Source organism: Nelusetta ayraudi, unplaced genomic scaffold, assembly GCF_046127955.1.
Source record: "Nelusetta ayraudi isolate G7.1 ecotype Tasmania unplaced genomic scaffold, CSIRO-AGI_Nayr_v1 ptg000019l, whole genome shotgun sequence".
In the NCBI taxonomy this organism is placed as follows: domain Eukaryota; kingdom Metazoa; phylum Chordata; class Actinopteri; order Tetraodontiformes; family Monacanthidae; genus Nelusetta; species Nelusetta ayraudi.
Window position 1 is genome coordinate 2,379,432 of NW_027466069.1, and position 24,213 is coordinate 2,403,644.

The 24,213-nt window shown below is 45.0% G+C and overlaps 2 protein-coding genes across 3 annotated transcripts; both read right to left on the reverse strand.

Annotated features, from left to right (window-relative positions):
- Positions 1 to 964: 964 nt before the first annotated feature.
- On the reverse strand, positions 965 to 9,144 carry LOC142888178 (proliferation-associated protein 2G4-like). 2 transcript variants are annotated; one of them, XM_076026253.1, is made up of 16 exons: positions 8,818 to 9,144; positions 7,369 to 7,497; positions 7,160 to 7,265; positions 6,951 to 7,020; positions 6,744 to 6,836; positions 6,595 to 6,658; positions 6,427 to 6,505; positions 6,267 to 6,345; positions 6,051 to 6,184; positions 5,326 to 5,420; positions 4,924 to 5,051; positions 4,114 to 4,167; positions 2,427 to 3,990; positions 1,671 to 1,697; positions 1,404 to 1,426; positions 965 to 1,294 (listed from the first exon to the last, which is right to left on the reverse strand). In XM_076026253.1, exons 1-13 carry the CDS (start codon positions 8,903 to 8,905, stop codon positions 3,931 to 3,933), a joined length of 1,179 nt encoding a protein of 392 aa, XP_075882368.1. In that variant the 5' UTR covers positions 8,906 to 9,144; the 3' UTR covers positions 965 to 1,294; positions 1,404 to 1,426; positions 1,671 to 1,697; positions 2,427 to 3,930. The 2 variants fall into 2 exon arrangements, 1 of the variants encoding a protein (XP_075882368.1); XR_012926663.1 differs by lacking the exons at positions 2,427 to 3,990; positions 4,114 to 4,167; positions 4,924 to 5,051; ... (8 more) ...; positions 7,369 to 7,497; positions 8,818 to 9,144 and adding an exon at positions 1,793 to 1,900.
- Positions 9,145 to 9,721: 577 nt separating this feature from the next.
- LOC142888179 (receptor tyrosine-protein kinase erbB-3-like) lies at positions 9,722 to 22,915 on the reverse strand. The gene is made up of 28 exons (XM_076026254.1): positions 22,578 to 22,915; positions 20,137 to 20,291; positions 19,855 to 20,041; positions 19,136 to 19,261; positions 18,983 to 19,045; positions 18,772 to 18,890; positions 17,981 to 18,122; positions 17,766 to 17,879; positions 17,492 to 17,609; positions 17,298 to 17,371; positions 17,110 to 17,200; positions 16,053 to 16,255; positions 15,761 to 15,893; positions 14,868 to 14,961; positions 14,196 to 14,353; positions 14,044 to 14,097; positions 13,702 to 13,843; positions 13,491 to 13,610; positions 13,308 to 13,406; positions 12,808 to 12,993; positions 12,571 to 12,726; positions 12,415 to 12,490; positions 12,179 to 12,325; positions 11,998 to 12,095; positions 11,739 to 11,915; positions 11,577 to 11,648; positions 11,067 to 11,358; positions 9,722 to 10,941 (listed from the first exon to the last, which is right to left on the reverse strand). Exons 1-28 carry the CDS (start codon positions 22,669 to 22,671, stop codon positions 10,067 to 10,069), a joined length of 4,365 nt encoding a protein of 1,454 aa, XP_075882369.1. The 5' UTR covers positions 22,672 to 22,915; the 3' UTR covers positions 9,722 to 10,066.
- Between the last annotated feature and the right edge of the window lie 1,298 nt (positions 22,916 to 24,213).

Genomic DNA, 24,213 nt, shown 5'->3' on the forward strand with positions numbered 1-24,213 from the left:
ACCACTTTTATGCAGCCTTTCCCCAAACTGTAAGGGCAATTTGTGCAAGCCATAACAAGCCAGAGTATGCAGGAAGAAAATGCAAATCTGGATTAAAATGTCAGGCTGACAAAGACCATGAAGGACAGCAGGTGAAAACACTGTGTATGTTGGAGTTATGCTCATCTTTATGGCAAAAAAATAACCAAATACTATACATATACAAACTCAGGTATGTCAAAATTGCCTCTATCTTGTCCAGTCATATGCATATTTAGGGCAGGAGTCTTGAGTTTTTGTGCTGTTCTGGGGTTTCTCAATGCTCCCCAGACTCACCAGGCCGCTAACTTTCTGTGGTAAAATCCAGACAGATAAAATTCAACACCCCCCAAAAAAATTCCTTCTATTTTTTATTTGCAGTTATTTGTTTTGAAGAAAGTCTTCAGTGATGTGCAAGTAAAAAAAAAAAAAAACAGGAAAAAAAAACAGGACCCAAAGTGGCCTGCTAGTCATGAGCTCTTTCTAAATGTTACTGCATCTACACAACCACAAGTGATAAGATTTTAAAAATCACACCATCACTGTGAGAACATTCTTCTATGAATGCCTTCAAATTCCAGTAGGATCTACTTCCAACACAGCTCATATTTACCTCATTATCTTAACAGGAAACCTTTGCACCTCAAAGTTGACAAAGCTTTTACTTCAGTTTGTAACTATGAAACATTCAATTGTCTCTGTGCAGCAAGTCTGCAACCCGTATATAAATTAGGATGCAACAGACCAGGGTGTTTAGCAAAACAGTATAGTGGTTGCTATAACCAGCATCCATAAGTGGAGGTCATTCAGAACATGGCTTACTAACAGAGCCATTACTGACAAACAGCCACTGATGTGTAGTATCCAACTCTGCTTCATATTCAAATACACAGAAAATCTATTAAGTATGTGCAAAAAAAAAAAACCATGACAAACCACAGTTAAGGTATTTTATGAACCAAAACCTTTAATCAGAGTATAAACAAGAACAAATGACAAAAGTTGAGGAATCTAGAACAAAGAGTCCAGAAAGTCCAAGAGGAAAAGCCCGACATCCAGCAGGTATTGAGTTTGGCCATCCAGCATCAGTCAGCTGCTGCAGCTCCACTGCCTCAGGACGATGTTGATGCCACTGGCTTCTGGCTTCACACGAGGAGGATCCTGGGTCTCTGGCTGGGTCCCAATCTGGTTGTAGACTACGACAGCAGGCACAACCATGGAGGAGAGGACAGCTTACTTGGACCTCTGCCTCATCTTTCTCCTTTTGCGCTTCAGCCTTTGGGAACATTAAGAGACAATTAGACATGAAACAATAATGATTAAGAAAAAACAATCGTTCCACGTTCCCACTGCATGGGTGCAAAGTGCGTGTTGAGCAGTCTTACCTGCGCATGCGCTTCTTCCTCCACTGCAAAAGCATACGAAATTACGTTAGATCAAAAGAAAACTCGAGTTTCGAAACAAATGCACTTCACGGAGTTGCGAAATCATCTGCAGAGACCTAAACTTTACAGATTAAGTAACAGATCTTGGTTTAATTGGTCGCTTGTAACGTCGACATGATCAAGCTTGCTATGCTAGTTAGCATGCTAGCAAGAGCCGACACCATGAAAAGTACAATTCTGTAGTCAAATAAATAATGAAATACAAACCTTAGCTCTCATGTTGACAGAGTGAAGCTAGAAGAGATACAAAAACATAATATTTTAGATGGATGAAATTGCAAGACCAAGATTCACATTGGATTCCGAGGTGCGAAGTAGAACTCACGTACCGACCGCTAAGGAATCGACTCCACGAAGGATGTCATAAACAGGCGACGTGTTATATATAGGGGTAGCTCACGACAATACGTCATCTTTATTCGACGATCATTGTAAACCTTTTCAAAGTATAAATGTATACTTTCAGTTTTCTTGTATTTATTTTGTTTTTGAGAAAACATACATATATATGTATATGTTTTTAAATACGGAGGTATTTTTACAGCATGAAATCGAGTCGTGGGTAATAAAGAAATTATTCTAGTCCTCAAAATCGCGCAATTCTATTATTTGTTTTGTTGTATTCTTTTGTTTAATCAATGCGGGAGTTTAAGTTAGCGTTCTAATAAATTCCGACATACTAATGTTTGTATATAAGCATGATCAATTTCCAATTGAAAATCTCTACAGAAAAGTTGAATTATAAGATTTTATTTATTTATTTATTTATTTATTTTTTACAGAGCTTGGTACCCACACGATATGTTAGGATAAAGAAAACAGACCTTTCTGGCACCATTTTACGGAAATATAAACGAAAATTGAATCATTGGGAGGCGCCACAGTAAACCTTAATACTTAAACTTTAAGCAACCGGAAAATTAAAAATTCTCATAATAAAAAAGAAAAGAAAAACCAACTCACTTGATGAATTCTGTTTAATGGCTGAGGGCAAAAGCAGTAGGCAAATGTTCAAAATTCCTGACAACTTCCTGTATGCATGGTTTATATTATACAGGCATGGAGCACTTTGATAAACATTAAAGGCATAGCTGATCTGCCCTTAACTTTACTCTACTCTTGGGCTTTTAAAATTTAAGTTAAAACCTCAATATTATATTTCTCATCAGATTTTACATTCACAATAACGATGAATTCTATAATAAAAAAAGAAAGTGATCCCGCACCTTTCAATGATTATTCAAAGTGATGGGTAATAAAGAAAATACTATTAACTACTAAATACTAAAATACCCACAACATTAGGGGTAAACTACATCAATTAGGCTTTAAGATATTTAGTATGACAGACAAATCTGGTCAAGAATGACCATGAAATGTAAAGTGAGTAAAACTCAGAACAGAAACATAAAAAAGCTGAAAAAGATTTCCTTCCTCTTTAATGTAGTTTATACACTTGATAACCATGTTTGCTATTTATGGAGTCAAGAAACTAAAATAACATTCAACATAAACCAATTTCTACATAAAACATAACTTGGGGGGGAAAAAAGACAACACCACAAATGATGTCAGGTGGCTTTTTAATGTTCTCAAAAATAGTCTCTGAAAGTGGGATTTGTTTTACAAAATGCATCCATTTTGTCTGACAGGCATGGACTTCCTACTGCATGTAAACACAGACTGTCAGTCCCAGTGATGGCACTGTGAGACTGAATGCTTCACCCTTAGCAGGAATTAGACCCATCCCTCCAACTGCGAAAAATAAAGCAAGTAGGTATTTTCAAATGTCAGTTTTAGAAAAACATTAGCTGAATAACCTAGTTGCCTAGAAGTGCACACGACTGGCTGTGAAATGGAACTGAATCGAAGCAGTAGAAATGCATTAATTTTCATGAAGCCAACAGCGATGATGAATGAGGTCAGGCTTATGACATGTTGTAAGACATCAGGGTTCTGGATAGGTGCTCCACAGTTACACCTACAAACAAACCCCTGTTGGTTAAAAAGGCCTGACTCAAGGAACTTGTCTAAATGCAACACAATTACACTGACACGTTACTGTGCATCCATCATCCTTGGTCACTCGGCAAAAACCCTTTGAATGTTCCATTGTTTCGACTACTACAATTATCGTGGAGAGAAGGCTGAAGGTTGGTCAACTCATTTTTCGTTTCGGTGAGAATTAAGCCCTCACGTAAAAAAACAAACAAACATCCTCCTGTGTGGCAGGATTGGCGCCACGAATGAAAGAAGGCTGTTTCAAGGGCAGTGAGATTTACTAGGGGGCGAACGTGTGTGTGTGTTTAATGCGGAGTGACAGAATTTAGGAGCAGCATCATCCCAAACTGACATCAGTTAGATTCAGAGGTATTCACGGCGGTTGTGCCCGCGAGTGCCTCAAACAGCTGGGACAGAAGGATCCGCGACGTTGGTTCTTTGGGTCGTCAGGTGTCCGAGATGAACTTTATTCTGCAGCTTCGGTCTCCATTGCCTGTCCTGTTGCACTCTCGACTGTCTTTGAAGCCTGCAGTCAAACACAACTTGGGTTAGATGAGAGATTTTGCTTTTGCTTTACATGCGTGCTGTGGTGGATCCAATGTATGAAGGCGTTCATTATTATTTTAGATCAGACTGCAGCGCCACTCACCTTCTTTTTCTTCTTCTTTTGAGTCTTACGACTGGCTGAGCTCTGGAGCAAAGTCTGTATTGATTTAATAGAGAGAGCGAGAGAGAAATAAAATACTTAACATCAATCAGTGCACCATTACATTTAAATGTAATGGCTCCGACAACGCCAAGTCAGCAAACATTATGTTATAGCGCAAGCATCTGTCTGGCATTGACTTCCTCCTTGGAAGGAGAGAGAAAATGCATCTAAATTAAATCTTTTCACACTTTTGTTGAAATGATTTCTCTAAAACGGAGGCTTTTTAAGTCTTTTGTGTTGCTGCTTGGTTTAATTACTTTAATCTGGTAAATAAAAAGTCAAATCAAGGATCTTTTAAAAACAACCGGCAAACTCTGAGGGAGTCCGGCAGACTGGGCTGCTGGCCATTCACCAAAATCCCTGGCGAGAACCTTGTCCATATCACAACTCATCAGTGAGTTTGAGTGTTTGACTTTGTGCCCTCAATTTAGAGTTCCTGTGATGAACACTGAACACTCACAAAGTCCTAAATATTGAAGTACATCTCATTTACTTAATGGGGTAAAGCCCTTAGGTTGCACTTTTTGCACATCTTCACTTTGCACTAAGTGTAGCATGGTGTCAATTTCCACTTTGGAAATGAACACTTGACTCACTTTCCCTGTATTATTTATTTTGCTTCCGATTGTGCCAATATTCTTCCTGGCTTTTATGTTTTTTCTTAAACAATGTCTTCTATGAGCTTCGGCTGTAAAAACTACTTTACAGCCCCTGAGAGACCAAAGAGACCACCTGAGGCTGCCACTTTACCTTCAGCTCTGCGTCTTCCACATCAAGCTCAGACTTGTAGAGTTCTGGCTCGAACAGGCTGTTTGTGATTCGATGAGGCCCGTTGGCCATGAGCAGCACGGTGAACTTGAACTGGGCCACAAACTCACCTGAACAAAAAGATAATGAGAGCAGACAGAGTTGCATTAAGATTCCAATCATCGTTCTCAAGCTGAATAGGCCGAATACGACTCTTTGCAATGAGGTAATGGAAAACTTTGTCATCACATGCACAGGTATACTACAATAAAGTGTGCATGTCGCCCTTTATTCCATACTAGACTCTACACAGCAACTTTTAAGGGTCACTAAGACTGGAACCAGCCTTTTTGGCAGGATGCAACTCTGATGCAAACAGACGATCTCCTACTGGGTCACACTCACCATCCCTCTCCTGCATGACATTGAATGGCTGCAGCAGCTCATGTTTGGCACACTCCACCACACCCAACCTGGCCTTGCTTTCATCTTCAAATGCCCTGGGGAGACACATGCATACAGAGCTCAGTTCCAGCCCCGTGCCCACAACAGTTGAAGCTCATATGGTCAAATGCTAAAAACACACTGCAGTGATGTGACATTAAATCATATTTTTTTTCCACATCCGAAATTATAAAGAAAATGCTTATAATGCTTAAAATCCCACAGATCCGGACTGTTCACCACCCTACTGAAATAAAAATTATTTATTTTAAACTATTTCTTACATTTCCTTCCGGGAATTAATAGTTATTCTGATTAATGCAACAATGTGCACCCTTATAGTAGAAGCACACCAACACCCACCAGAAGAAAAAAACAGGCTACAATCTTTAAACTGCTCCTCTAGAGGGCAACATCACCACCTCGTTGTGTTTGTGGTCGTTTATAAGAACGATGACAGGTTGCATCAAGCAGGACTTTTTCTCCTTAATGAAGGACCTTGTCGCCTGGTGTCTCAGCTGTCCAGCCGAGCTGCACAGCAGACAGGAAGTCAAGCTGCTCTGGAATTCACACGCACCCAGTGGAATCCCTGGGGCGCGCCGAGACATTCACATGCCTACACACTGCGATGTGTGGCATACTCAATGTTTCACATTGGTTATCTAGTGGAAGAAAAAAGGTTGTACCTCAGGGTGAAAGGCATCGTGTCGAAGCGCCTTTCCATCTCGCTGAGGAATGCCCGGGATGTCTTCATCTTGAGGCCGTACACCTTGTTGGGGTCTCTTTTGTAGACGGTGGTCCTCTGACCTCCATCCTTGGCCTAAGCAGCCAAAACGATAACGGGACATTGTAATGCATTTTCTTCATACATTTGTTTTTAACCCCTGCGGCAGATCTCTCACCTTGCCCTCTCCGGTACTGATGAGCACGTCCACTGCGTACACCTCGTGCACCTCAAACTCCACCTCCTCGTGGTCCTTTCTGCAAAAACAAGGCGTTGAAATCTTGTGCTGCCTCCACGTCGATCAGAGGGTTAGGACGAGCAAGACCGAGCCAACTCACTTCTGCTGGTCCGTCGGGTTTTGGATGACAGTTTTCTCCCCGTCGATGACGTGTTGCTTCAGCTGATGGGAGAGCATACCTGCAACACAGGGGACAACGCGATTTCCTTCTTGTGAGCACACTGCAGGAAGCGATCGATGACCTCGGTAGGCGCTTATCAGCACTTACCCTCGATGGGGCTGCAATTGAAAGACTTTGCAATCTTGTTCCAGGCTTGTGTGACCTGCGTGTTCTAATGAATGACACGGAATAATGTTGGTCATCAGTGAACCGGGGCGTCACTGCGCTCATCAGCAGTCCCGGCGGGAGAGTTTTACCTTGTTCCCCGGCTTAACGAGACGCAGAGCGGCCTCGGCACACAGGTGAGCAGCCTTGACAACGTCGGCCTTCTTCCCAGTCTGTGGCTTGTCCTGACACGGATCGAGTGAGGTGGGATAAGCTTTGATTAACCCGACTGCCCATCTATGACCTGACAAATGACGGCATGTCTAAGCATCCTACGCAGTGTGCAGTGGTTGACATACCTTGGTCACTCCGACAATGAAGCTGTGAGCCACGTTTGAGATGAAGCCATCGACGTGAACGCCCAGATCACTGAGAAAGAAGGAAAGGTTGGAAAAATGTGAGTTAAAGAAAACTGAGGCAGGAATAAGTGTGGAAAAAAACAGGTTTATTGAAAAGGGGATACACACAAGATATACCAGTATGTCAAGGCAGGTGCACATCTGCTTACATTTTGACAAGGTCCCCGTCTTTCAGAGTGACGTCCGGGTCGCTCTTCAAAGGAGAGAAATGGCAAACGCAGTTGTTCACCGACACACAGGTGGGAAAAGCGATACCTGTTGAGGGGAAAAGCAGAGTCAGGTGGAGGGCCCAGAGGCTTTAACCAGGACTGAGGAAAAACACCACTGACTGAGGAATAAAGAGCCACAGCATGCTGACCTTTCTTCATGTCTTTTTCCTTCTTGAAGATCTTGCCAGTTTCTGCCGTGATGTAGGCGTCTCCCTTTTCACACAGGCTGAGCACAGACACTCCAGCCATAGCTGCCTCGACTACCGCCTTCAGAGCCTCTGTGTGGCAGGAAATAAGGAAAAAAAAGAAAAGAAAATACAGTTCTCAGTCAAGTGTGGTTGAAAACAGAAGACATTTGCAGCTGTTGCTTGAAGAAAAATCAAGAACTTAATGTAGTAATTAAAAAGAACGTGTCTTGCTCAGTTATTTGTTATTTTGAGCATTACAGGCTAATTACAATGTTATGACCTCAAGAATAAAGACCCCAAAACACTAAATAATATAATGCATTGATTTGAATATACATATGTGTATATATACTGTTTGTTAGAATAAAAACATGATTTAATGAAAGAAATTACATACCTCTTCGATTAGTATGTCAATTAAGATAAAGTTTATTTTATTTGTTATTTTCAGTTTGTTTTCTTTCGTCAAACTTGTTTGGAGAGTAAATTAAAACGAAGCCCAGATAGGACTCAAACGAATTAAACGCCAGAGGTTCGAGTTGGAGGACTAACAGGTGTCAAATAACTAGGGTGGAGGAGTTGTAGGGTGGAGGGGCGTTGACAAAATAAACCTTGTACTTCCATTCAAACCTTTGAAGCCAACGTTTCAAAAATATGTTAATTTTAATCCACGGATAAATACTTGAAAAGCGATATCTTAAAAATAAATGTCCTTTACATAAAACACTATCCACTTAGCTTGTGAACAACAATTCGGTCGTAAATCTATAGTTACTTGTTACTCAAGCCTCCCTTTTAATAGTAATATTCAATATAAGTAAAAGTTAAATAGTCGATTAAATTAGGGAGTAAAATGTAATGTAACGTGATTGGTTGGTGCCGTGTGTTCTCTGTCCACTATCACTACGACTCATCAGCGGCGTTCAATGACACGATTGACGACTAACGCTTCTTCTCGCCACATAACGACACTTCAATCTTTATCCAACTCGTCTTAAAAACAAAGGCTAAGGTCGCGCCCATGAAACTTGCGGGGCCACTGTTGCCCAGTCCGTTTTGCACTTGTCATTGTTAACCGTTACCAGTTGAGGCTAGCCCACGCTTGCTAGCTTAAAGAGACCAGTTAGCTAGCATAGCCCAGCGAGCGGCTATGACAGCAACGTGACAGCCAGCGAATAATGGCGACCGCAATTACGAGCTCGTGCAAAAATTAAATGACGAGTATAATGTTTAATTGACACGTAAGGGCTATCTGCTGCACACGATACACCCTTGGCACCGTGGCGGCACATGGCACGACCGCTGCCTGGGCATGACTAACCGTTAGCAGGCGCTGCTAGCTGGCAGCCGGGTCGCGAGACTACAAGTGCTCTGATAAAGCAACGGCCCGTTACGTCGCGTTCCACTTACGGTTGGCAATTTCGGCCCCCATCTTGTACTTGGTGACCACCAAGTCATCGGCGATGGTCTGCTCTGGCGCATCGTCATCCGAAGACATGTTGGCGGTGTGTCTGCAAAGTCGGACTAACTTTTTTACCCCTTCCCCGGCGGTTGTCAGTCACAGGACGGACCACGCTGCTCAACTACACCAGCGCGCCCGACGCCGCCGCGCGCACTCTGCGCTCAAGATACTTCACGACCTCGTTCGGAGCGCTCAGGGTAGAGTCAGACGACGCTAGTGGTTATAAAATGAAAAATTATGCCGACTCAGCAGTAGAATTCAGTCGGAAAAATTATTTTATTTCAACAGAATGATCTTCTTCCGACGCATCTAAAAATTAACAGCTATACCAGTCTTATCCAGTCATTAAAGGTAAAAATCCGCCTATCAAAGCCTTGTATGCTAAAAAAAAAAAAAAAAAAAAAAAAAAAAATAGCTCATAGATAAAAGTAAGAAGATTAAATGGACGCATTGTGAAATATTTTTCTTTAAAGAGGGACTCTGTGAACGATAAGCTAGTGGCAAGCGTGCGTAAAATATAATGTAAACTCTTTGCGGGGCTTCGTAAATAGCTTTAGAACAAAACCGGAAGTAAGCTTGAGTGACGCTCTCGCTGTCCCGTTCATCTCTGTTCCGCCATTCGACGAAAATCGCGCGCGACTGGCGTCACTGACGTGTTCTAGCGATTCCAACTCGTTTCTTAAGTTCCGTGTGTTAATTAAATATAAAATTAGGCAAATTGTCATGATCAGAATGATATCACCAAGAGATAAAGAGAACATTTTAATTATACAATACCTAATTGTATTAAAAGGAGGGAATATTCTGGTGTTTTGCACAAAGAATTTTTTATATCAGCAGACCCCCGCGACCCTGAGTTTAGGAATAAGCGGGTATTGAAAATGGATGGATGGATTGAATTCATATCAAGCAACATCACAATAAATCATTACCACCTGCAGTTTATTGGGAAAAAATACATCCATTTCCGTGACTTTGTGTTATTACATTTGACGTTCATAAAAAAACAACACATTTGTGATAATACACTTTATTCAACTTGCCAGCATGATAAACATTCCATTATATGCATTAAACATTGTGATAAAATACAAATGCGTATTACTTCTACCAGTAAATAGTCATTAAAAAAAAGAACTCGTGTTCATGACAGGAAGGTGTGACAGTGGCCATGTGTTTGGTTCCCAGGCCACATGATTAGGTGCGTACAGCATCTGGCTTGAGGAACAGTCTGCTGTGCCAGTAGTCTGGGTTGTCGAACGATGTGTTCCCACCCGGGTCGCCCACCACAGCGCACACCTTGATGTAGTCCCCGATCCCGGCGCACCTGTCGCCAGCTGCCTCCTCATTAACAGCGTTCGCCCTCACCGGGAGGTTTTGGTAATCCCATCCGCTGGGCGGGGCCTCGATCCGGGTCATCTCTTCGTACTCCTCCACCTTTCCCCCAGCTCCTTTGAGCACATCTGGCCTGGCCTTGACCGCACCGCTCACATCCCCACCGTGTGGGGGTTGTTTGTTTGTGTTGTGGTACTTGCCTTGTTCCTCCTCCGCCTGTTGGTCTTTCACAGACACCTCCACCATCTCACCATCTGCTGCGCTCTTTGCAGATTCTGGGCTCCCGCCGTGTGTGGAATCCTCTCCCTCTGTGGAGTCAGACCGCCTGATATCCATGTACTCATACCTGCCTCTTCCTCTGGCCGAGGCTGTTTGCGCCTCCTCTGTTTGGATCTCGCTGTCGGAATCTTCCACGAGTTCCTCTGTGGAGGCCCTCTGCTCTGCAGGGTTCGCTTCACACTCTGTGTCTACCTGCTCAACCCCTGCAGCTGACGTTGGGATCGAACTTTCCGTGCACTCATCAACTGATGGATGTGTGATGGACGGAGAGGGAAGAGATGAGGTAGCGTGCTCTGCTGCCACAGTAGGGATGTCACCCTGTGTTATGGCACCAGTGTTGAATTCAGTGGGAGCTCCAGGCTCTTTGCTCATGACTTCATATTCCTGGGACAGCCTCACCCCCGCTGGAGAGATGTTATTTTTGCGTTGTTGGCGCTCAGAATGCAAAACTCTGCAAGCTGAGCAGAAGACGATTGGGAGAAAAAGCCAAGATTATTTATTTATCAATCACTTAAAAAAAACAACAACACACACCCGACCAGAAAACTGAACATTCTTTCATTTTTCTGTGCTGTTGCTTCACCTCTCTCAGGGATAACAGGTGATCCAGCCAAGACGTAGCCGTAGTGATCCACCTCTTCCTCTTCCTCGGGCGTCCACACTCTGTACGAGCAGGGACTCGATGCTGTTGACAGCTTCCTGTGCTGGTTGATGGGTTTTTTCGGTTGGGTTCTTTCGGAGCCAAACCGGGCCCTGTGAATGCTCCCACTGCGCAGGCGCTCTTCACGTGTGTCCGCCTCTCTGCCGCCTCCCCTGAACTCTGACCTCTCAGGGAGCGTCCGCACTGAGCTCAGCCGAGACCTCTGAAGCCACAGCTGAGACAGAAAGTCCAAAATTAAACTTTTATGATTAATTATTGAAAAAGCTTTCAATTTATTATTATTATGTCAGAGAAAACTTGATTAAATGTAAATTCTACAGAGCTAAATGTTTTTTGCCTCTTGGTTAATATCAGCAATAACTGAAGCTCAATTCAAATGATAGGACAGTGTTTGTTTGAATGCATCGGTGAGAATGTGTGTTTCTTTCACACCTGGCGGATGGTGTCCACAGGGCTGGGGGTCATTGGGAGGTAGCCGATGGGTCCCACCTGAGAGGAGCCGCTCTGCACGACAGGAGCAGGGAACAAAAAAAACAATGCAAAAGTGTATTTTTACAGTGTGAAAGTGTGAGCCACTGCACTGCAGTCCTTTACCATGTAGGAATTGATGCGTGAGCGAGGCAGACTCCAGGATGGGGAGTGCTGGAGGGGGGGCGTGGCCAGTCCATCCTCCAGTCCTGCGTCTTCGTGCTCGTCCAAGTCTGCGTCCAGAAGCCCTCGCTCGGATTCTCTGCGGTGGATCTCTGCAGAGGCCGGTTCTGCTCCCTCCATCTTCAGAATAACATGCAAATACACTGAGTCAGACTTCTGTAAATACAATTAAAAAAAGACAGTGACCTATCAGTAGCCTTACCCTGATAACGAGGTATCTGGGCGGGTCTCTCGCCATGCGGGTGAAATCGCTGGCCAGCTCTTTAAAAGTCGGCCTTATGTTCTCATCGATCATCCAGCCTGGGGGTTAAATTGGCGGGAACCTTTAAATCGGCAGTGTTGCGTTTGTCCTTCTTCCGCCTTTCAGGTGATGCGCCACTCACATTTCACCATGACCATGTAGACGTCGATGGTGCAGATGTGGGGCTGCGACAGTCGCTCGCCCTTCTCCAGCAGCCCTGGCACTTCCTGAGGCTGCACGGACGCGTATGGCTCCGCCCCAAACGACATCATCTCCCACACTGTCACCCCTGTCCACACAAGAGGCTCCACTGGGTCAAACGCCCCCCTCCCAGCTGCTCTTTGAGAGGACACTCAATCCTGGAGGCGCACCTCTTACCATAGCTCCAAACGTCACTTTGATGGGTGTATCTTCGGAACAGGATGCTCTCCAGCGCCATCCACTTGATGGGCGTCTGGGCGAGAGGAAAAATTGCCAGTAACTCAGACAACAAAAACCCCAGCTAGCAGTTCGGAAGTGTCGCTCCAAACCAACTTTGGTTTCCGCGTAGACGTATTTCTTGTCGTCCGGGTAGAGGAGGTCGGCCACGCCGTAGTCCGAGATCTGGACCTGGTAGTCGTTCTTCAGCAGGATGTTGCGCGCCGCCAGGTTCCTGTGCACCATGCGGTGTTCCTCCAGGTAGTACATGCCCTGAGGAGACAAACACATCCGGCAGGATGCAGCCTTTTCTGCCGCCCGCGCACGCAAAGCTCGCCCTGGAGAATCACTCACTTTGGCGATCTGCACGCACCAGTTGAGCAGCCGCTGGGGGTCCAGGCTGCTCTTGTGGTGTCTGATGTGCTCCAGCAAGGAGTCGCGGGTGCTGAGCTGGGTTACCAGTTGCAGACTGGGGCCCGGGCAGATGCCCAGCAGCCTGACGATGTAGGGATGGTCCAGGCTGCCCATGGAGAGCATGTGCTGCACAGGGGAAATAACTATCATCACTCTGCTCAACTTCTAACTGGCTCACATTGTTCTCTTTTAACGTTTTTTTTCGTGTTTTTTGGACGTATGCCTATGAAGGTTCTTAGTTGTCCAGGTCATCTTACAATAGACGTTTCGATTCTCATCCGTTTCAGATGAGAGATGAAACGTCTCGCCAATAGCAAAACCAGTCCAGTTGCCTCAACTTGACCCTCCTACAATGTTTGTTTCGACAATATTTGTCTAATTTTGGCAAAAATGTGTGCAAAAAATGGTTATCGACAGTGGAAGTAGACTGCCATCCTCACATTAGTGATTTCGGCGAAGGTCTGTCGGCCTGTGCTGTCCTGGATGGTCTTTATGGCCACAGGGATCTTCACCGTCTCCCCTTCAGGGATCCAGAAACCCTTAAGGAATACGTACAAAACAATGTCATCAACAAACATTATCCTCAAACTGATGCACAAGTGGCGCTAAGTACCGTAAAATACCTTGTTTACGGTTCCAAAAACACCAGAGCCAAGAGGTTTGACCTTCTTCAGCTCGGAAGGCCTCAGGATGCGAGCGTGAACTTTTGTGCCTTTCTCACCTGGACCAAGAGGCTCGAAGCTCTGCCACAAAAATATTGAAGAATTATTCTCAAATACCTCAAGTTTGCATATCCAAGGAAAGAATCACGACATGAGTCTCTGAAGTTCCCACCTCTCCGCTCTCCAGGTACCTCCTCATGGCTCTCTTGCGGCGGATGGCGAGGCCTCTGTGGTACAGCACACCCAGGAAAAACATCGCCAGGCAGAAAATCAAACTGGCCGGGACGCCCAAAGCGATGCCGGTGATCTGACCGCTGCAGAGAGAAGCAGAGGTGGATGTGAGAACCGGCATTGAAGTATGGAAGTCAAACAGAAATGGAGGTTTGGTAAAGAGAGCAATACAGTGTCGTGGTCCCATCAACACGGAGCACATTTTACTATTATCGCACAGCTGGCAGCGACCCTGAGTTATGGCTGTCATGCCTCATGTCGACCAGCAGGGGGACTCTCTCACCTACTAACCACGAGGCGTGCTGGTAAACAGTCATTTGAACCGGGGCCCGAACATCTGCAACGCATAAACACGTCGTCACTTCCAACGTGAATTAATCCAACCCTTTGTATTTCCTCCGCAGAACAGGATACACACTTGGAGCCCCGTCTCACCCCTGCGTGCAGTTCTGGTGACACGGCTCGCAGTGGCCCTCCCTGTTGGGGTATTTGAAGATTAGGCCCCTCTGGCCGTCGTTCACTCCGGCGGGACAAGACGACATGCAGTAGGGACCGTCTCGGAGCTTGGAGCAGGCCACACACTTGTCTGCTCCCTGTTAAGAAATAAAATAAAATAAACTGTTCGTTGTCTGCTTCTGGGGATTTTGACACGGACAAAATGTTAATTACAGTCCAATTTATTTTCTGCTGAGTGAATAATTGTGCAGTTGGGCACCAGCTAAAAATGATTTTGGGCTGGAAAAAACCCACCACCAACAGAAATGTGTTTATTTAGTGCAAAACGTAAGGCAATAAATCAGCAACAACTCCTGAACCCTTTCATAATTCTGCCTCGGGGGTGTAGGTTTGGATGGAGACACTCTAACTGTGAATTAGGGCCGGTGGGGTCGGGAAAAGATGTGAAAGGTGGAGGTGGCTCAAATGACGGCTTTGCCCGACGGAAAAGCTATGATTGTGGCGTGACATATTTTATAAGCATTTTCATCCAACCCTCTCCCCCTCCACCCAATGATACTGCCAGCAGGAAGATTCCCATGGGGACCTCATGCGAAGGTCCTAGGCCACACTGTGCGTGTGTGTGAGAGAGACAGGAATGGAAGTGATTACCGGTCCGGTGCAGCTGACTTTCCCACTCTGAGGCTTACACTCTGCGTGACAGGCCACGCATTCGCCATCGGGGCCTGCAAACTCCCGTGGAGCTCTGAGGACACAGCAATCGTGACAAATGTCAGTAGTTTTGACTTGTAGTTGGACAATGTGCCGTTTCGCTAATGGAAGGGAAACAAAAGTGTGTCCTTCTTTTTGCCTGCTGTACTTTTTAAGTTAGAGGAATTCTAAGTGTGCGTCCTGGCTACAGCCGGAATAAAATTCCAAGAAATGCATTGAATGTTGAAGAGTCAACCGATGTTTTTAGCAGAATTAATGAATTTATTAATTTGGCATTAATTTAGACATACAGATGTGGTGTGAGTGTGTATGCAAGTTGTTCCCAACTTAACGCCCCTGAACTAAGACTATTACTTTAAACTTACACTGAGAATTAAGTGGCCTTGTAGCAGTGGCATGTGATGGAAGAAACTTGTGTCTGAAGCTGGTCAGTGACATCATAAAAATGATGAATGAAAGAAAAATCCAGTTGTTTTTTTTAGACATTAGAAATCCAGGGTTTTTTTTTGTTTAGAAATGACACATTTAAAACACACAGGTCTGGAAAGCTGTCCTTTGCGATGTCACAAAGGGCACTCATACCTTGCTAGTCCCTCTGTCAGGTTAGTAGCAACACCAATTAGGTTTCAGTGGGAAGGAGAAACTGAGCATTTTCTTTGTGGGGAGGCTGTAAACACAGGGCTCCCCCCCCCCCCTTGAGGATCTGCAAGTTAAGACCACTACACTACATCTTTCATGATAACCAAATGTCTAGAGATGGTAGAGGATCCTGAAGTGTGAAGTGAAGCCATACGTGTGTGTATGTGCTTACGTGTGTGTGTGTGTCTACTGACCTGCTGTAGAAATTACAGCTGCCCACACAAACACCGTGCCTGCTGTGGTTCCTGCAGGAGAGACACTGGTCCGGCCCCGGGCCCCAGCATCCCGAGTCTGAGCACAGGGGGTCGCACACGTGGCCCTCCGCAACTGCACGCACAAAGCAGCGTAAGAAGAAAGGGCGTTTCTGCAGCGCCTACCACAGTAATCCTGTTTACGTTTCGTGTTTCAATGCCGGGGGAATGTTTTTCTTTCCGCCGGACGTGAAACCGCGAGTGAGAGGAGGTTCTGTTTTCCCTGCCACCTTACCGCACTCCGCCGGTGGCCTGTTACTGTTGAGGCTGTTGGCTCGGACCCTGCGGCCGCGGAAGAGCTGCGTCCAGTTGACGGTGTGGTGGTAGCAGAGCCGGGCGTTCTGGCTGATGTACACGCTGCCGTCGCTGATCTCGCGAAGGGAGCGCAGGCCCAGGGAGGCCAGGGTGGGGATGTGCATCACCATCAGGGAGAAACGCCTGCAGGTTTAGGAAGGAGAGAAGCGCGTGAGAGAGAGACTCCAAGCAGAAGAACGACTCGGGGATTGTGGTGCCCGATCGGAATTTCGGACGCTTTTGATTCCATGCTGGAGAGCATGAAGGGAAGTGACTGTTCAGAGAGTTTTAACACACAGCATGAGGCAATTCAGTCTCACTGTGATATCGCTTCAGTATAGGTCATTGTTTTTATAGTCTGTATAGCTTTATATGCTAAGTCTCACTATACATACCTGTTTATATTGTATATAACTGTTACTTACTGTGTATTTATTTCCATTTTTGCACTAATCCTGCCCTGTCACTGCTAACACTGCTGCCAGATGTGCCTTTTAATTGCCCCCTAGGGACAAATAAAGTTTTTTGAATTGAGAACATGCCTAAGGGTTAGGGCTAGGGTTAAAAATAAGGGAATTCAGGAACGAGATCCTTCCTCTTTTTCTCTGGTCTTTGAGTTCACTGTCACGGTGAAGCACTGTAAGAGTTCTAATGCAAGAATGTTGTTAAACTGATGTATGACTGTGGGAAAAGCTAATAAGGGAGACAGCTTGTTTAATCCAGACAAGTGGAAGGTCCAAGAAAGCATCACCAACCACACATTTCAACTGGAGGCTTTAAACAGAGAGTTAAATGTACTGTTTTCTGGAGGTCTGCAGAGTTGTGTGTTGTTGGTTGGTTTTTCCAATAACTGCATGTGACTGGTGTTCCAGTGTCGTCAGAGTGGAAAAGTAACAACGAGCTGATGAGTGCAATCTGGATTCTTCAGAATTAATCTGGCTCTAGTTGACGGCCCGGCAAATTTTAACCATATGTCGCGACCGTTAAACAGGCCTTACTTGTGCAGTGACCTCCCTTGAATGGTGGTGAGACTGGAGAAAGCCGACAGGTCACTCAGCTCTTTGGGCCAAGACTGGATGTTGAGGATATCTGGGGTTCAAACATGACATTTATCATGTTTTTAAAAATGTACTTTTGAAAAATGGTAAAGAAATTCTATTGTTTTGTGTAAAAACAAAATAAAAACCTGTTATTTCTCTCACGGTGCGGAACACTTCCAGCTTTTTGACATCCAGGGCTGGAACCTTTTTAAAATCGTCACTGTGAGGCGGATTAAAAAAAAGAAGGAGAAAAAACTCACACTCAGACACACAACACGAAGCCGACTGTGCGAAACAATTGTTCCCCACGGATTCCTCCAGTGGTGCGGCGGATGATTACCCAAGAATCCCCGTGACTAGGAAGTGAAGGCTGCCCTGGATCTTGGTGCAGTTGATGAAGCTGTCGATGTTGCTGGAGTCCACGGTCTGTCTGTGTTCAGCACCGGTGCCTTCACACACTGCAGGGGTGGCCAGACACCATTGTTAGCTGTAATGGCTGACAAATTAGCTGAGCACGGAAGAAGAAGAAGAAGAAGAAGAAGAAGAAGAAGAAGAAGAAGAAGAAGAAGAAGAAGAAGAAGAAGAAGAAGAAAGCAGGAAGTAGTAGGTTCCACCTTTGGGGCAGAGTCCGCTGCAGAGCTCACACTGCCTCTGGCCTTCTCTCTCCACCTCCATCTTGTCCGGAGGGCAGGCGCTCACGCAGGAGCTGCCGTCCACCACAAAGTGAGCTAATGAGAGGGGAAAGAAACAGACGGAGCTCAGAGTGCCATAGTTTCCAAACCCAACAGTGATGTTTCCCCAAGGAGCAGAGGCGGAAGGGCAGACTCACTTGGACACTGAGAGACGCAGATGGAGCCGTACTGATACTTGGCGTTGGGGTTGGTCTCCATTTGAAACGTCTGCTTGTTGTAAATCAAAGTCTGGGGACACTGAGGCACACAGGCGCCGGAGTCGTTGAAGCGTCGACACGCCTGCAGAGGGGACACGGCTGGCGTGAGCGTGCACTGCACTGCACTGCAGCGCACTGCACTGCACTGCTGCGCACTGCTCGCTCCTCCACTGAGGGGAGGATTAAAGTGACAAACTAGTCGACCTCTGCTGTCATTCGTCAGGAGTCACGGGCCAAGTTGTAGAACCATGTGCAAACGCAATATTACACACAAGAACATCTATGTGTTATTATTCAGTGCATTTAAACAATTATTGGATTTGTTTTTTCTATGTTGCTGAAGCACCATTGCGCTCAAACGCTGTGGTTTTGAAGCTGGTTTCGTCACTTTTTACAATAGCTGCTGCGTTCTGCATCATCTACATCTTAACAGGCGTGAAGAGGGTTTACAACCATGTTATTGCATTTTAGATTATTGCACAACTTCCAGTGTGACTTTTTGCCTCCACATGGCTACTTTATTGTACTTACAATTCAGTTGTTCTTGGGCAAAACACTCTTTTTCATCAACTTATTGTTTTATGTCAGGTATTTTAGAAGAATTTGTTCAACTAAAAGGGCGAAATCAAATTTTTTGTTTTGTTTCGTTTGGTTTACACTGTTGTGGATGGAAAACCTGGCCAAAAACGAAATGAGTGCAGGTGTACACCATCGGGGCTGCAACCACTCACAAAGCAGTCGGTGTCCAGAGGGCCTTTGCATCCTGCTGCACACTCGATGTGGCAGCAGTCCCTGGGGCTCGTCCCGAAGCAGCGACCGTTACACTGCGGAGCGCACACCATCTTAGTCACTGGGGGACGGGAGAGAATGGGTTGAGGTCAGCAACGTGCACGGGCGTGTGTGTGTGTGTGTGTGTGTGGTTGCGTTAATCTCTCCACTCACGGATCTGACACTGGTCCTTGTTGGGGCCCCAGCAGTAATCTCTGCAAGATTTGTGGCAGGGCCCTGAGAGACGGACAAAGAGGGAATTCAACGACAACAAACAACAACAACAACAACAAAGGAGGACCCGAGCCAGTGACTCTTAACGCTGACCTCTCTGCCCGTTGTTCTGGACTTCGATCGGAGCGTCGTTGTCTCTGATGATGTCCTGCCAGTAGACCCAGGGGCCGTACCTCAGGTACTTGTTGTTAATAATCTGGACTCCTCCCTCCAGAATCTCTGCCACATCACAGTTGAAGGGAAATTTTTCATTATAATATTGTAAACAGCCTACGCAGCTTGGGTTGTCACCTAATCCTTGAGGAGATTTTTCTGATTAAAACTGACTGCTCACCACTCAGAGCGTGGATGTAGGCTCTGGTGACAATTTGCAAAAGTATGTGACCGGTGGAGAGTTTCATGGAAAGTGATTCCACACAGAGAATGTCTGTGGTGGCCATGAACCATAATGCAAAAAGAAGGTCAGAGTGTCCGCACCAAGATCAGGAGGTCCTGGGTCTGTTCTCCAACCAGGTCTTTTTTTATTATTATTATTATTATGTATTTATTGTTTGTTGTTTACTTCTACAAAAAAGTTGACAGCTGCTTTAGGCAACCATCAGGTGGAATTCTTTCTCCATGGTGGTTATGTGGATTACCACCATGTTGCCAAATCGCAAATCCATGTAGTGAAAATGAAGATTTATTTAAATGAGAACCATCTAAAATACAGTAGCTATATAAAATGGATTCACACCAAATCCTTCCTAGAACTTTAGCGACTAGATCTATATTTTTGTTGCTGTTTTCTCAAGTATTTTTTTCCATCTTACCCGTCAGGTTTGAGAGCCCTAGTTGCTGCAGGCCGCTGGAACCGTCCTTGGGGTAGTTGAAGAAGATGGACAGGGCGAAGCGTCTCTCGTAGAGGCTGTTTCCTCTGATGACTCGCAGCTTCCACAAGGGGATCTCCTGGAAGTGGTTCATGGCGATGAGGACGTAGCCCGTCACCTCACGGATGGTCTGGAGACAGTATGAAAGCAGAGGAGGTTAGAAACACCTGCAGCTGCAAACAGGCGCACACGACAAGGGAGAGGAGCAGTTTGCTGGTTTTCCACCTTGAGGAAGGAGAAGTCCCAGTTGCTCTCGATCTGAGTGATCTCCAGGTTCCCTATGATGATCTCACAGCCGTCGTAGCGATCTTTGATCAGGTTGTACTGGTTCTCCTGGGAGCCTGTGGAGCTCAGGCCGTTCTGCGTGCCGTGACACACCACTGACACACACAGGGAAACATATTGTACGAGCTTAATGACCAAGTCAAATGTCACCTTTCCACAATACTTTAAACACAGAACTGCATCAGAATTATTCATATTATTAATTATTATTAATATTATTATTAGTAGTAGTATTATGTATTAGTAATAATATTTATAATAATAAGATGAAGAAGAAGAATCATAATCATGTCAATAACATTGTTCATTGTTGTGCTTGTGTGCTTTTATCTCTTTGAGTTTCTCATAAAAAAATATGAATATTTTTTTCAAAATAAATGCATCAAATAAACAGCACAATCATCTGAAATATGGCCCATCCATCTATTATCTATCAGTGCTTATCCAGCACTCTGAGGCCATGCTGTGGGATGCTGGAGCCGAGCCCAGCTGTCTCGGCGCGAGGGTGGTGCTGCACCCTGGACGGGTCGCAAGGTCATGGCAGGGTTAACTGCGAGAGACAAACAACCGGCTGCACTGACACTCTCGCCCTCTGCCAGTTCAGAGTGTCTCAGCTAGCTTCAGGTACATGTCTTCGGACTGTGGGAGGAAGAATGCAAACACCTAAACTCTCCAGCGGCCCTGGGAATCCAACTGCGAGGCAACAGTGCAAAGCGCCAAAAATATGACGGTACGGAGCCGCATCCAGAAAGAAGCACAGCTCCTCTGTCTGTTTTCTGCAACTGCAATGTGTTTAGTGTTGCCGTTGTGTGTTCCAGGGACACTTTGATGTAAAGCAGAGTAGCACACAGAGAGTTAGCAGCAGTGCCACCCCCCCACCCCCCCCGCCTCCGTGCACACAGCAGCCCAGGCCTTTGGTTGATGACGGGGGGGGTGAGAAGGTTGAGTCTTTCTTCAGACAGTGGCTCATTGTGATAAAGCTATAAATGTGGACAGTGTGTCTCAGTGAGTGACGAGCACTGCAGCGACAGACAGTGCCTCTGTGTGTGTGTGTGTGTGTGTGTGTGTGTGTGTGTGTGTGTGTGTGTGTGTGTGTGTGTGTGTGCGTAAGCGGGGACCAGGCTGCTGAGATCATACACTCTGACAATGGGGCATGTGTGAGCAGGACACTCTCAAAATATCATGAACGGAAGAAGACACAAAAAAACATCTCACACTGACCAACAAAAAAACTCGCAACGGTGGAATGTGACGTGACGAGGAGTCACTACTACTGCGATGCAGTGACTTCGATATAGTTTATGACTTCCACGCACGTTTGACGGTCTGTGTTTAACGCTGTGCAATATTCACTTCACCAATGTTTCCTCCTTGACTTCTTTTGTTTGATCCTCTTTCAAGGAAATGTGTGCTGAAACATGTGGTCATTTGTGATGTCACAAAGGGCATCAATATCTATAACCAAGTAGTGAGCCCCAACCTCTTCCACCGCTCCCTGAGACTGCCTTGTTTTTGTCCCCATCCAAACATGCAGAAGGTCCAACAAAGCATCACGTTTAGCGGGAATCTAAAAGCTACCTCTGTTTTTAGAAGGCTGCAAACACAGGGCTAATTATGCAGATCTGAGGGAGGATTTTTAGAATTATTCCTGTTGGACTAATACAAGTTGAAGAACATTATTAGCAGTTTTACTGTATGACTTGATCAGATGACTTTTGCAAGACTTGAACTTGACTGTAGCCAAATTATCTGTCTGCTTTGTGATGCAAAAAACTCTTGATTTCAACACAAATACACACAACACTACACACTTCACTAACTACTGTAAACAAAATTCTCAAAGTGTACCACTGCTAATAGCAAAAAAAAAAAAAAAAACACACACAAAAAAAACACAAACTAAACCGCGAACCCCCAACTACATTAACAATCTGCAGTGAAGAGCGCCAGCTGTCCTCAGGCACTTTAGACAAGTCGGCATGTTGCCACACAGGCAATTTTGTGTCCCAGGCATCAATGCTGCTTCAGCTCATCATGACATAAACTAGTGATATAGCGTGATGATAGGATGCCCCATTAAGGGCTTTAATCAGTCGCCAGCTAAAGCAGCAAAACACTCTGAGCTAATAAAAGACAGGAAGTGAAGTGAGATAAAAGGAAGGAAGAAGAGACCAAGTTGTAAACCCCGGACTGTTCAACCCCTTCAGGAATGTAAACAGTGCCCATGTTTAGGATTGCATTGAACTCTGAAACATATTAGTGACATGTGTAAAATATGACACGCTAAATTTTTTTAGGCCATGCTGAAAAACAAACAAAAAATAATGATCAAGAAATAAATTCAGGATAAAAGTTGTGTTTATGGGAATGGATGGACCTACCTTCAGGGGTTTGGGATGATGCTGTTTGCAGCCATAGAGTCACAAACAGTGACAGGACCGGCCACTGAGTCATGTTGACGCTGAATCTCTTCATTGGGCTACGATCATGTCTTTCATCCTCCAAAAAAAAGTTATAAAAAAAAAGAAAAAAAAAGGTGTAATATAAGGTGAAATCTAAAGTCTAATCTAAAGTGGAATATCATTTATTATTTTCCCACATCTGGAGGGATTAAAAAAATATCCAAGTCATGCAGCGGCTGAGAAGGAGAAACGTGTCCTCTTTGGATCTTCACTGGAAGCATCAGAAGAGGGAAGAGGGTGCATGGTTTTGTCAGCCAAGCACAGCGTGGCGAACAAGTGGCAGTTTATTTTGACGCTGGGTTTTTCCCTCCAGCAGGGAGAAGCCTGATTGGCCAGGAGCCGAGATTTACTTGCCAATCAGAGGCCAGTCCATCGTTCATTTTTACGGGCTCCATCCTTGAATGGCCCCAGTAAACATCCTAGACAGAAATATGGCCATGTATATGAAATATTAACATGTATATGATGAATATTACATAAATATTAACAGCTGGATGTGCACATGTAGGGAAAAAAACTGCTGATAAAAAAGATTGGCCTTACCTTTGGAATATTGCACCGACTGCACCCACTTTGTCTCCGCATTAAACCAATATTTGTCACTTGAAGTGATCAAAATCTCAACCTGTTGCAGGAGCGGCTGTGCTGGGTTGTTATTTTGGTTCCACGTTGCCAGCCGCCGCAGGGTGGACACTGTCTGCTCAGCTCGGCTCGGCTCAGCTCGGCTCTTCCCCGTGCTGTGAGTGGCTCACTGTTTCCCTCCCCAGTGAAGGGCCCGTATTGTCCGCAGCAGCCTCGTCAACTGGTTAATCACCTCTTTGATGCGCGCGGAGCGGCCCCGTCACAATGTCCGCATTGTCGGGAACGGTCAAGTGACTTCTGAACCCAAAAACAAGGCCGTGCTTAATTTGATGAAATGCCCCCCCGTCCCCCCGGACGGAGCTGGCGAGATTCCTGAACATGGGGTCTGTGTCCCTGGGGAGGCGGCCAGTTGGGGGTCCCTGATTTGGAAGGCTACCACTAAGTGTTTCTGGCAGATTCACTGTTAATTTAATTTTTCTCGAGGAAACAGACGGTGCAACTGGCAGTGGCGCTGTCATTGGAAAATGTCGCATTCTGAAAGCTGAAATGAAATTGTCAGTTGACACCATGTGTTTGTTGTCTGAGGTAATATATATATATACACACATATATATATATATATGTATACATATACATATATACTGATATATGTATATTATATATATATATATACATATATGGATACTGTATATATGTATATATTTATACTTATATATATATATATATATTGCACATATATGTATATAAGAATGTAACTGCCTCAAAATAACTTCATAAATTAATATAGCTTAGCGGTTGACCCTGTGCTCCAGCTTCTATTTCTGTCCAGCAGGAGGAGACAGAGTCTCAGTGTTAGTACTGCACTGCACAGTAGGAGATCAACTCAAAGCCTTTTTTGTTTGTTTTTTTTTGCACTCACACTCTATTTCTTCATGTGATTGTTTCCTGTTCTTTACGCTTTGCGCCAAACGCG

Bases quoted from the DNA above. Each gene is read 5' to 3' on its own strand.
- LOC142888178 (XM_076026253.1), bottom strand. From the start codon at position 8,905: ATGTCTTCGGATGACGATGCGCCAGAGCAGACCATCGCCGATGACTTG. The intron at 5,052-5,325 runs GTGAGTGTGACC...CTTTTTGTTCAG, and splicing joins TGTCATGCAGGAGAGGGATG to GTGAGTTTGTGGCCCAGTTC. The intron at 4,168-4,923 runs GTAAAGTGGCAG...AAATCAATACAG, and splicing joins TGGAAGACGCAGAGCTGAAG to ACTTTGCTCCAGAGCTCAGC.
- LOC142888179 (XM_076026254.1), bottom strand. From the start codon at position 22,671: ATGAAGAGATTCAGCGTCAACATGACTCAGTGGCCGGTCCTGTCACTG. The intron at 17,610-17,765 runs GTGGAACCTACT...CCACCCCTGCAG, and splicing joins CAGCGGACTCTGCCCCAAAG to TGTGTGAAGGCACCGGTGCT. The intron at 15,894-16,052 runs GTAAGGTGGCAG...TTGTGCGTGCAG, and splicing joins CAGGCCACCGGCGGAGTGCG to TTGCGGAGGGCCACGTGTGC.